This window comes from Zootoca vivipara, chromosome 17 (genome assembly GCF_963506605.1).
Source record: "Zootoca vivipara chromosome 17, rZooViv1.1, whole genome shotgun sequence".
Classification (NCBI taxonomy): Eukaryota; Metazoa; Chordata; class Lepidosauria; order Squamata; family Lacertidae; genus Zootoca; species Zootoca vivipara.
Genome location: NC_083292.1, coordinates 37664422 through 37677598, shown reverse-complemented (window position 1 = coordinate 37677598; position 13177 = coordinate 37664422). Strand labels below are relative to the sequence as shown.

Sequence of the window (13177 nt, the reverse complement as noted above, 5' to 3'; positions counted from 1 at the left end):
CATATACCCTTTTGTTTTTAATTTAGTTAGGCTCGGAAAATAATAAAACCCTTCCATTACAAAGAGAGTATTTAAATGTTGGGTCTGGCTTGTACTAATTCATTGCACATGTAAGGTTTTCTGGCTATAGTACTATCTGAGCTGTGATTGACACCACAGAACTACTGAGCAGCCATCTTAACCCAATTCATCTCAATGGGGCTAGATTTCCTTATGCAGGAAATCTGCCTTCTGCTCCAGTTTCATATTTTAAAATTAGTTGTTGAGGGATCTCTCAAGTGTGCATCAAACTCCTGCACTGGTTCAAAAACATGAATGGCCGAATCAGTGATTTTTAGAAGATTTCTCCCCCTAAGTTACCTTCAATGACTACTACTAGTCTGTATTTGACCATTTAAAAGGCTGAAAGGGGGTTTTGTGTGTTATTATTATTATTATTATTTTACAAAGGAGTAAAATGAAACCAAGCGCACCAGCATGGTTATACATAGTATGTATTTCAATAGTTTTACAGCTTCTCTAAGGATCTTTTATGTAGTAAACGTAACAACCAGCTAACTACATTGCCACAGTTTTGAGTTGTCAGCTTTAGTGTGTGAGCAAAATGGAACTTTTTCTTCTTTTTAAAACGGGTGGGGGGTGAGTATTACAGAGCCTCTGGATAACTTTTTTTTTTTTTGCTTGGTGGGTTCTTTAATGAAAATACGTAAGGGTGGGTTTTATATTTTGTAGCAATTTTGTCCTATTTGGATGCTCTTTATATGGCAGTATGTATATAGTGTGTTTGTTTCCTTTTCAAATTTTAAAGAGGGGCGGAAAAGACACAAACTTGGAGGTAATTGGTTTTTGTGCAACTGTGTTTTGGGAGGGGAAAAAAAAGCCATGACAGTGTTAAATAAAACGAATACCTACAGCACACTTCTGACGGATTTTAGTTGTGACAGAATGTGAGTGTTCCTCCTGCCCTGCCCCCACCCCCGTGTGATGTAAATTTTAAATTAAAGATTTTCAATCTGAAAATGTGAGGATTTGTTATTGGGGGGGGGGGTAGTCTGGACTTCTTGGAAGTAAAATTATTATTTTGAAAACTTGGGAGGGGTCGTGACTCAATCCTTATTTGAAAACTTTCCTATACACCCCAGAGGACCCAGATCCGTTGGGGTTTACCATAGTTACTTAGCTTGCAAACCCCTATAAAAGGGGTGTCTCTTATTGCCTGAGAACATGGAATATGCTGCTAGTTCGTGCAGGCAATCCTAGATGAACACAGTGCAAGGCAGATTCCTATAAATTTGAAGGCCTGCAATCCCACCACCACTTTGGCTAGTTTGCCCTGTTGCCAACCTGCTATTGTAGTAGTCAAGATTCCTTATATTTAGCCAAAATCTACCCTCTCATATCCTAAGCCCACTTGATCTTGCCCTCTTCTGAATGTGGTGAGCACAGTTCTGGTCTTTGAAGAGCTCGATCTTACTTCCCTTCAGTCCAATACATAGCCCAGTTCCTTCAACTTTTCCTCACAGGGCTGGCTTTCCATACCCTTGAACCAGCAGCCCTAATTTGTCTATATCCTCAGAAATGGCCACTAGGAAATATAGAAATATAAAGGGTGTGGTTATGTACTGAGAAGGCACGAGAAGATTATAGAAGACACGTGCACGGATCACAGAAAAAGGCAGTCTACAAGAAAAAAAATGAGCGTGTAGCTTGTCTCCTGTCAAGATACCTGAGGTTTGCAGATCACTTCATCTTGGCCAGTGTGGGTCATTATTTTGCGGTGGCAAATACCCTAGTTTGAAATCATTGTCTGCTGTCCTATTCATACACAACGTGTTTCTTTTGACTGTAGTGAAAAGAACTACTGGGAGAGATCCCCCCCCCAAGATATTTCCTTCTGCAGAGGAAATATTTGGGGTCATTAAGAGTCAAGATGGCTTGCGAACTAGGGCTGTTGAAACCACTCCCAGATTTAGTCAACTATTACTACACTGCAAAGTTGTCTGCCATCCAAGCACAACCAACCTGGCATGGAAAAAGAATGGATTGCAATCTATTTTTGTAATACTGTTGTATTGAAAAACATGTAATGCAAGAGAACTGCCTACAAAACGAAGAGCAGTTTCATTTCCCCCACTGATTTCTATGGGCAGCCTCCACTTCCGCCCTGGGAATGGGGCATTTCAAAATGGCAGCGGGAAACCGGAAGCTCCGTGGCTAAGACTCCCGCAGAGAAGGCGGGAAGAAGACGGCAGCGGCGACGATCGACAGAACATACTGTAAACACAAACTTCGCTTCTCGCTCGGGGTTTCCCTTGGAGCAACCGCAGGGGTCACGCGTCGCCGGGGACTGGCTAGCGCTTGTCGCAGTCTCCCTTTCCCTCCCGCCCCCTGTCCAATCAGAGCCTCGAGCGGCGCAGCTGCCGTTGGCGGGGGAGGAAAGAGGCGTTGGAGGCTTTGAAGTGGCGCGCGAGGGAGATCTAGCTTTTCCCGCGCATTTCCAACCGTCGTTACCTCAGGTGTGCTCGCGTTTTGTGGGTTTTTTTTTTACCTCAGAATTGTCCCCTCACCTGCCCAGCCTCTTGAAGCAATTGTGGTTGGGTATTGGACACTTCTTTGAACAAACAAAGCATCGCCTATTTATTACCACTGCGGTCCCCCCTCCCCCCCCCAAGTACTGCTTACATGAAAATGAGCTTTTTAGCCCAGACTTTCAAGCAGGCAAAACCATTGAATAGGCGAGCCTTCCACCCTGACTGAAAATGCGGTAACTCCCTTTTTGATTGGGGCTTAAAACTAATCCTTACACGTTTCATTTTTTGCTTTTTTAAAAATAGATCAATGGAAGGAAATACACATTTCTAAGGAATTTGGATCCCTCATTACAATTTTAACCTTTCATCTTTTCCCCTTGCCTTTTAAAGGTTCCTGCTCTCTCTCATTCTTCTCACCTACTGTTTTGAGGATTATGGCCACTAGGGAGACATTCGTCTTTGTCTTTTTTATGTTAATTTCTCATTTTTACCCCATTTCAGGTAAGGTTTTGCGCAGGCAAGTACAGTATCTTTAACCGAGGTAGAAATAGTTCAAGGGGAATGAATAACCTGAAAAGTAGTCCAACCACAAGTGTTGCCAAGTGATGCAATTTAGTTATGAGTCACGCAGCTGTGAATAAATCGCTGTTTCTCATTGTGAGAGAGAAAATAATGTGTGCAGGTCGACTAACCAGCCAAAACACCCATTATTTCAATGAGGCACACAAAAAAACCACATTCTCAATATATTGAAATTAAGCTTGGAACCCTAAACGTGTTTGTGACTGAGTTAAGTTCCATTGACATTCTGAGTTATATACATCAGATTGATCTGCAATTCGTGCTTCACTTTGGCTCATACCCCTAATTTACAAAAATAAAATAAAATTTGAGAGCGCAGAATGAAAAAAGCAAGATATATTAAAAGATTTGAAGACATGTAAAATGGCACCTTCTCAGAGCAACTGTTTTAAGTTGGTATACCTGTAATAAAATAAAAATGTCAACTGTTCAGCTGTCAGCTATTTCCTGTGAACTCTTCTTAAAAGGATGATGATTCTGCTTTGATTCTTAAATCGATTCTATATGAAGAAGTGTGTAAAGTCATCTCTCTTGCCATTGCCTTGTTAATTCGTGCAACTCTCCCCATTTTTCCTTTCCTTAGGTAACTCAGTAAGATATCAGGTAAAAAAAAACCTCTTTCCTGTTCCTAGAAAGCAACAAGTTAAAGCAGTTGTTTATTTTATGTGAGCGGGGGGTGAGATTGCAGAAATAAAAATTAGTTAATTGGCTTTATGGATGGCATTTCTCTATGGTTATCAGCTGCTTTGAACTGTTAGGAAAGCGGAGAATGCATCTGTGAAAATCATTTCCAGCAAATTAAACAGCTACAAGAGGTTTTAACACTCCTATTCCAATTGTTTGGAGCAGTGCCTCTGATGCCTGAGATCACATCTTTTACGAGATACTGGCCCAGCAACAAGCATTATGACCTTGCATTGATGTACCTATTGGTTCATTCTGTCCTACATGTTATCACCCCACCAACCTTACAACTGGACTGTAAGTAAATATGTCCATGTTGAAATTTGCCAAGACATCATGGTGACCTGATGTTTTAAGTTATTATGAAGTCACTTATGATTAAAAAAAAAGTTGTGAATTTTGTTTTGTATCAGCCTTGGTCAGTAAAGTACACAGATCTCTGAACTTAAGAAAGCATTTAGCATTTATGAGCCAGCAAACATATAGTGTCAAAAGTTTTTAGTAATGTGAACACAGTATTTTACAAGTCCCTTTTATTGTGGTGCTTTGTTTGCTTGTTTAAGGCTAGAGTTAAACAAATGGATAAGTTTACCAGCGAATCCATGAAGGCACAAGAAGCTCAACCTGATATTATCATCATCCAAAAGGAATCAGGTATGGAATGTTTATCACCACCACATATGTGCTTATACATTTTGGGTCAGCGTTTCCCAGATAACAGTAATATGCTGAATATATGTGTGTAGACTTCCAACTATATATTTATGCTGGATGTGGCCGAAAACATAACACACGTGAACAAGGTATTTGTTAGAAGCCTTGGGGATTTTTAAAAGGAACTTGCTAGTCCCTATGGTAATTGAGACATTGCTGAACCTAACATTGCAGAACCAGTGTCTTCACTACTACTTCCCAAATGGTCATGTGGCCAGCATGACAAAGCTGCTTCTGGCGAACCAGAGCAGCACACGGAAACACCGTTTACCTTCCCGCTGTAGCGGTACCTATTTATCTACTTGCCCTTTGATGTGCTTTTGAACTGCTGGGTTGGCAGGAGCTGGGGATTCGAACTGCCGACCTTCTGATCGGCAAGCCCTAGGCTCAGTGGTTTAACCCACAGCGCCACTCGCGTCTATTGTATATTGTATTACAAAGCAATAAAAATACAATTAAAAAGCATAAAGCACTGAGCAAAGCACATTACATTTACTACAACAGGCAGAAAAATCATTAAGTGGTCCACCAGGACCCTTAGCAATTTTCAGGTACTCCATGGAGAAAAGAGTTTGGGAACCACTGCTTTAAGCCATTGCTCTCATTCAGTTGCTTTTAAAGTAGGATTCAGAGTAATGTGTCCTTAGAAACAGGCTTTTGTTCATATTAATTTCTTTCAGTAGAGGCACCCTTCGGATCATATATCCCCCAGGCTCTTCAAGAATCAAATGAAGTGGTGTCAAAAATTCTTAGTGATTTGCAGCCCAGCAAACCAGTGCTTTGGAAGCAGTTAACATGGCAGGTAAATCATGATATAAAGAGCTTGTTCACATTGGAGCTTACTGCGTATTTATAGCTGTTTTGTGTTCTCAATTAATTTGTATAGTACACATGATGTTACCCTCAAACACCAGTCACGTTGCTGTCTCCTGTAATTTCAAGTTTACCCAATTCAGAGATAATACAATAAACTGCGGGAAATTGGGCTTTAAACTACGGTACTCCACTTGGGGTGGCAGACAGTTTTGGTGGGTGAGTGGGTCGGTCACATTCTGCTACACCCGTTTCAACATCTGTGACTTCCTCGGTTCTTTTGTTTCTTTTCTGGCCATGCTAGTCACCATTTGTGGTGTGCTTCTGGATAGAGAAGCATGGCCTTGCAACACACACACACACACACACACACACACACACCTTTTGATCCTTCAGATTTGAACAAAACAAAAAAACTGCAGAAATGTGTGTTTTGTTTTTAAATTGTATGCCACTATCTGTGAATATGCCCTGTTAGTAGTTAATCTCAGCTGCCAAGTATCCTGTTTTTTTGCGGGAAACCCCCAATTTTAATCCGTTTCCTGCTGTTCTCCCAAATGGAGAAAACTCCCAGAAATCCCCCGGATTTCCTACCTGCCAGGGAGCCTCCATTTTGGGTGCTGCTCTGCCCATGTGTGGGCACCGGAAATAGGGCAGAGCGGCACCGGAAATCGCTTCTACGCATGCCCGGCGGTCATCTTGGTGGTGGCCGCATGGCGGCGGCCGTCACCGACATGGCTGCCACCATGCGGCCACCACCAAGATGGCCATCGGGCATGTGTAGAAGTGACTTCTGGTGCCACTCTGCCCTATTTCTGGTGCCCACACATGGGCAGAGCGGCCCCGGAAGTTGCTTCTATGCAACTTCCGGTGCTGCGCTGCTGCTGATCCCGCATTTTTCAGCGGGAGACTTGGCGGGTATGGTAATTAATTGGCATAAGAGAATTGACAAATTAGAAGGCAATAAAAAAAAACACAAAAGGGATGCCTGCTGATGTGAACTTCTCCAGTCTAATTCAAACTGGTGTGGACTCCAGTCTAATAAAAATACAGGGATGAACAGCAAAATAATAATCGTGGGCAGGCCAAAAATGAGGGGAAATGATCACATACAGAACCGGGATTGATTGGGCTCTCTTTTATATACCATTTCCCCCTGTTGAGCTCCAAGCTCTGCCCCTATGTGAGAAGGAGTTCTAGAGACCCTAGAGCCTGACTGAGGCTTTATCTCATATTTTCCCACGGGGATAAATAGGAGACAAGGGTTTCATTTTCTATCTTTCCAGTGATCTAACAAGCATAGTGGCCTATGAGGTGCAGAGTATGTGTCTGAGATATTTCTAATTCTAATACAATCTTTCAAACTTAAGCATTTATGGATGTTATACTCAAGTCATGGTTGGCATTTTGCAGAGGAAGAAACATTGGACACATAACAAAAGGGAAAGAAAACCTTCCAATAAAAGAAGGGAAAGGAAACCTTCCAATAAAAGAAGGGAAAGATTTAGAAAGCATTTGGAAAGAAGTACAAAACCAAGGTTTGCAGACAGACAGGACTGGATTCCCAGAAGGTTTAAAAGGCAAGAATGTAGGATCAGAAACACACAGAACAGTGAAGACAAAATACAGAAAGCCATAGAACAGAAAGAAATCCTTAGATGTGTAAGAAGTACCTATTTTGGTGAGAAGGAATCTAAATCACAGGCAACACATTCCAATGATCGTAAAAGAAGAAAAGCCAATGAAGTCATCACTTACAATGTCAAGGAAGGACAACTCTTAGGACTAAAGGGAAGAGGAACAAGAAGAAGAAGATCAACATACCCAGGAAAGCCAAACTTTGTTTCTTCAAAACCCTTTGATAGCTATACTTCCTACAGTTTGTCTTCTTATTTTACCCCTACTAGCTCCCAGAGTACATTACCAAGAAGAATGAAGAGAAACGTTTCCAGTTTTCATAAAAAAGAAGGTAGTTTTGAGGATACATTTTTGATCAACACAAAGGAACAGAAAATAAGAGAGAGAGAAATGGAAGCATTTCCAAAGAAAAGAGCAGCCAGAGAAACACAGCCGGTCAAAAATGTAAGTCTTAAACTGAAAACCTTAAAATCTCAAGAGAAATTATCTAACATGGTAGACCGTCTGTCAGACCCATCCAATAACATGTCAAAAGATGAAAAACTCACCTACATGCATGAACTCCTAGATGAATTAAAGTTATTCATTAAGCTGTTGGAGCAGCAAATACTACTACAGTCACTAAATAACTTTGTTTATTCAACCACAGTTTCTGGCTCGCAAAAATAGAGAGCTCTAATATTGCCGAATTTAAAAACGTTGCTATTTTGTTACATAAAAATCCTGATAATACGTTTAGTAATTTTATTTTGGCTAAATCAGTCTTTAAATCATAATGTTGGTTTATAGCTTGTATAAGAAAAAGGTTTTGGATAAACGACTGAAAAAATATTACAATAATTCCTAATAAATGACTACTCTGGAAAATGCTCCTTGTAAGAAAAATGCACCATGACAGTAGTCATAGGAGACGGAATCATAAATTGGTAGATTTGTAGAGTTGGAAGATATCCCAGGGGTCATCTAGTCCAAACCTCTGCAATGCAGGAATCTCAACTAGATCATCCATGACAGATGGCCATCCAACCTCTGCTTAAAAACCTCCAAGGAGTCCACAACCTCCTGAGGGATACAGTTCCACTGTCAAACAGCTCTTACCCAGAAAGTTCTCCCTGATGTTTAATTGGAATCTCCTTTATGTAACTTGAAGCCATTACGTACTTTGGGTCCTACTCTCCAAAGTGGGAGAAAACAAGCTTACTCCATCTTCAATATGACAGCTCTTTAGATATATGAAGATGGCTATCATATCTCCTTTCAGTCTCCTCTTTTCCAGGCTAAACATACCCAGCTCCTTCAACCATTCCTCATAAGGCTTAGTTTACAGACCCTTGATCATCTTGCTCACCCTCCTCTGCACACATTCGAGCTTGTCAACATCCTTCTTAAATTGTACTATTCCTTCCCTTGATCAGGACACTAGATTTTTATTAATGCAACCCAGAATTGCATTACCCTTTTTTTGCTTCTTTATCACACTGTTGAATCATGTTCAGCTTGTAGTTTACTAAGATCCCAAGATCCTTTTCACATGTACTACTGGCAAGTTAGGTGTCCCCCCCCACCTTTTATTTGTGCAGCTGGAATCATCAACCACTCTAACATTCCTGACTTCAAATGCATCAAATCACCTGGAACTCAGAGATACAATAAGAAGCTGGGTGGGTGTAATCACCATTAATATGAAACAAGGCAAAATCCTGTAAGTCTCATTCCAGCTAGGCCAATTTCAGTTTCAGAGAAAAGTTTTTTTTAAAGGCTCTTATCCTTAAATATGCTTTCATAATTTCATACAGTACTTTTAAAAGTACTGCCTTTACATCTTATGGTGTCAACTATGGTTTGGGTTTTTTTGGGGGGGGGCACACTTGTGTTCTTTATGAAACAAGTTTGGGGGAGGAAAATGAGCCTTCACCTTGAATGACGAAAGAATAATTCCTCTTTAGTACTTTGCATGTTAAACTCTTCAAAGTGCTTGAGGAGAAGAAATTGCATGTCTCTGATCTGCAGAACCCACTTTGACCCCTGAAGTGTTACTATAAAATATTAAGTAAGAGATGATAAACATCTGAACATGTATTCAAAGTCCTTTATCATCTGTATATATTTCTTTAGCCACAGCTATTTACATTATGAACTTCTTCATGGCAAACCCTTTTTAGAAATCTAATATATTTTGAGGATAAATAAGTGGTTATAAAACAAGCAGTAGGGGGCAGTAAAAGCACAGAAGTTACAGCACTGGTGAGTGTTTGAGATACGTTTCAGAAGGCAGGTGGTCCAAATAGTGACCAGTTTTTATCGAAAGTGCATCTTAACAGATAGTAGCAGTTGTGGAAAAAGGCAGTAGAGTGTTCCCAGTGAAACTATTTTAATTAATGTCAAGGGCGGGCTCAAAGAGTAATGAAAGCAAATTCCCAACTGTCTCTGTCAGTAATGATATCTGAGGCTCAAAAGCCAAATGGCGGTCGGTTTCCACAGGATGCATTTCAGTTAGATAGTTATACTACCATATGCCTTGCCCTACGTGACGTTCTTTTGTCCCTGGTTTTTTGCCTGATACGGACACCTTGTTAAAATATTATTAATGTGCTTCGCTAGCACTGCCATGCTTCCTGTTTTCAGCTTCCTCTCCAGGGAAGTTCAAACAGTACTGAGGGCTCAGGGCCGGGGGAGCCTTGATCCCATTACTTTTTATGATGCCTCCTGAGCTACTGTTTTAAAAGACAGCATGATATAGTTGAAATGGTAGGGGGCAGAAAGCCCAAGGTAAAGCTTGTGGATTCTTCCTCTCCCCATAATGAACACAATATGTATTGGTCAGTGAAAAGCCTTCAGCAAGAAAGAGACTTGGGAAGGGATCTTTGGTATGAAAACCATGACGTCATAAGGATGTTCCTATTTCCATATGCGGAACATTAGGTTTTGCATTTACAATACTAGCATGCTTAACCTAATTCTTCTAGAATTCAATTTTTATAAAAATAAAAGCCGGGTGAGAAGCGCTCTCCTCAGCTGCTCACCCAGTTCTGTGACCGCTTAAAGGTAAAGGACCCCTGACAGTTAAGTCCAATCACAGACGACTCTGGGGCTACGGCGCTCATCTCGCTTTACAGGCCGAGGGAGCCAGTGTTTGTCCACAGACAGTTTTTCCGGGTCTTGTGGCCAGCATGACTAAGCTGCTTCTGGCGCAATGGAACACCGAAACCAGAGCAGCGCATGGAAATGCCGTTTACCTTCCCGCCGGAGTGGTACCTATTTATCTACTTGCACTTTTTGGCGTGCTTTCGAACTGCTGGGCCTGGGCAATGGGAGTTCACCCCATCACGGGGATTCAAACCGCTGACCTTCTGATTGGCAAGCCCAATAGGCTCAGCGCCACCCGTGTCCCTTGCAACATCGCTTAAAAGGTAAAGGTATTACGTTGCCCTAAATCTGCCTCTGGCACTCGGTTAGCAAAGGCTTATGAGGGAGTCCATAAATTTTTCTAAATGTGTTTCTTGAATTCAGGAAAATGACACAACATGTCAAAGAATGGGTTTCTCTTCCAACCGTGTCAAAAACCCCTCCATGCCACTGAGCGAGACAATACACCTATTGGCCTCCACAAATCAGCCCATACAAGTGCCACAAAGATTTAAGTGTAAAGCCATAAGCATTTATGGAGCAACAGCGCAAGATTCACTAATCAACACTGGCCAAACCGCAAGCCACAAGTTCATCACCCCTGCCCTATTGTCTTTCCCTTGGCACAATAAATCAACAAAAGTTCGTAGGTGCTGACTAGATGGTGTGCTAGTATTCAGGCTTTCAGTCAAAGAGGAAAGAGTTAGGAGCTTACAGTCTATATACCTCCTTAAGGAGACCAGCTTCAGAAGGTCAGTGGCTGATAACAGAAGAAGTTGCAGCACTGAGCAGCTGTGTCTGAAAGCTGGCCTGGAGCACTTCTTAATTCTTCAGTTAAGAACCGGTATAGTTCAGGAGTTGGAGCCAAGGATATGAGCTGCTGCTTAAGAGCTCTTTGGTGACAAAGCAAGCTCTTTGGTGACAAAGCAAGGTCACTTCTAGTCCAGTGGCACAGAGACTATTCACATGTGTAGTAGCATTTGAGCCAAGAAATCAATATCATTTAAACTCTTCTACCTTGAATGAATAGCATGTTTTCAATATTGTTAGATGTGCAGAATCAAAAATACTATTCAGCAAGGGACAGCTGTAAGACATGCTTAAGGGTTTATGTTGTTTGGGGGGGGGCTGCACATGGACTTGCTCCAACTTCTTCTCTGCTCACCAGCTGAGAGGTTAGTGGAGTGGCTGTAAATCATTCCCTTAGAAAATAAGTGGGGCAGTGTCCAGTGGCTGAAAGCCATCACTTCACCCATCAGCCTGGAGGGCATTTTGCCACTTTGTCTGGTATGTGATGGCCTTGTAAAAAAGAGTGTTTCAAAAATGTACGTTCTCTCCAACAAAAAGATGCCTTTTCTGGCATGAAGGACTTAAGAGGCCTTGGCTTGGCTGTTTAATCTGATATGTCATTCAATCTCTACATTATGGTCAGTGCCTAGTATCCAGTCAAAAGGAGCTCAAGGCAGCTAACAAATCCAAACATCATGCCATTATTAAAATATGTAACGATCCCCATTCTGACATCCCGTCATAAAAGCAAAATATCAACATAAAAAGCCAAAACCTGAACAAGAAATTCCAAAAGCTACCACCAGAACTAAATCATCAAAGATAAACAAGAAAAGAGGAAATGACCAGCTAAATGACATTTTTGTACTGTTACGTTTTCACTACCTGCCTAAAACAGGACAACGATGAGGCCTGCTTGACACATTGACTGGCAAGGCATTCCAGGCAGTGGGCGCCACACATATAGAAAAGGCCCTAGTCTCTGAAAACATACCTACGATAGCTGGTCAATCCATGTGACCAATTAACTGGGAAGACAGGACTGAGTTTTATACAGCATAGAGGCTATTTTTTTTTATGACACTCAAAACCCTGGAAGTCAGTTCCACCAATATGCCAACATGCAACCTGCAATTTTCCATTTCGTAGAAGAGCTACAGTATTGTGCGTGTTTATGGCTCCAGTGTTAACATTGCTTATGTGAATGGCTCTTGTGCAAGCAGGGCTTTTTCTTTTAGTCAGCAAACCACATTTCTTTGGAAAGGAAACAATTGTGGGACATCCAGTGAAACTGAATTAATAGAAAATTGGCCTGGGATGGGGAGGTTCAGAGCTGACAGAAGAACTTCAAGTAATTCACCATTTGCCTTCCCAGGTTGCGTGCTTGGGAAGCAGCTTAGAAACTAGCATATTCTTGATACATAATAGCGAACAAATCTATTTCCTGTACAGCCCCACAATAATCTCTATAGTAAGAAACATTGCAACGAAGTTAGAATGTCAGAGAGCTATGTCCTTCACACCAAGAAGCCTCTTATTCCCCAATCCCAGTAAGGTGCCAGCAGATTGTGGTTGCTCAGTGGTGCTTTGCATTATCTGGGGGATAAACCAGCCCCACCTGAAATTATGCCCCAAGAACATCTCTGAATCAGCGCAATCTATTTGCTGGTGTTACTAATAAAATTGAAAGACAATTCTGCAATTTTAAGGGACCAGAATGCATTTAGTGACTCCTTTAATTTGTCCACATCTGCTGTTTTCTGTGGGAGTACAAAGAGGAGAAAAAATAGTTTCCCCAGTTTTAAAAAAATAGATTTTTAATAGATTGTAGCAAGGAGGATGTCTTTCTGTTTGTCGTGTGTTCGTAATACCAACAAACTCTTATTGGATAAGTAGGGCCAATCCAGATTCCCACTCACTTAGCCTTAAGAGAGTAGCTGCAAGTGTAGGCTCAGGGTTAAAATTAGACATTGCATTAATACCTGCCTACTACTAGTTGGCCATTTGCTTGCACCATATGTCCTCCTCCCATTTCTAATTGTACTATACAATGCAAGTGGTGTGTGTGAGAGAGACGCGGTGGGGGGAAGTGTGCGAGAGAGAGGACAGCTGAATACGATCAAAGCTAATCCAAATTGATCCAGGCCAGCTCCAATTATCTAACTGACCTTCATAAGAAGCTGCTTTTCTAGGCTACCAATACATCAGGTGCAGCAAATCATTCTGATTTCAAAATACCGGTGTACATATTTGATTTCATGTAAAATTCACTTAAATTCAGCTGAAAATGTATGCAAACT

At 41.4% G+C, this 13177-nt stretch overlaps 1 protein-coding gene across 1 annotated transcript; it reads left to right on the top strand.

Annotated features, from left to right (window-relative positions):
* The first annotated feature begins 4364 nt into the window (after positions 1-4364).
* LOC132591332 (uncharacterized) lies at positions 4365-7809 on the top strand. The gene is made up of 3 exons (XM_060269584.1): positions 4365-4451; positions 5192-5313; positions 6738-7809. The coding sequence occupies exons 1-3, from the start codon at positions 4376-4378 to the stop codon at positions 7629-7631; spliced, it is 1092 nt and encodes a 363-aa protein (XP_060125567.1). The 5' UTR covers positions 4365-4375; the 3' UTR covers positions 7632-7809.
* Positions 7810-13177: the final 5368 nt, after the last annotated feature.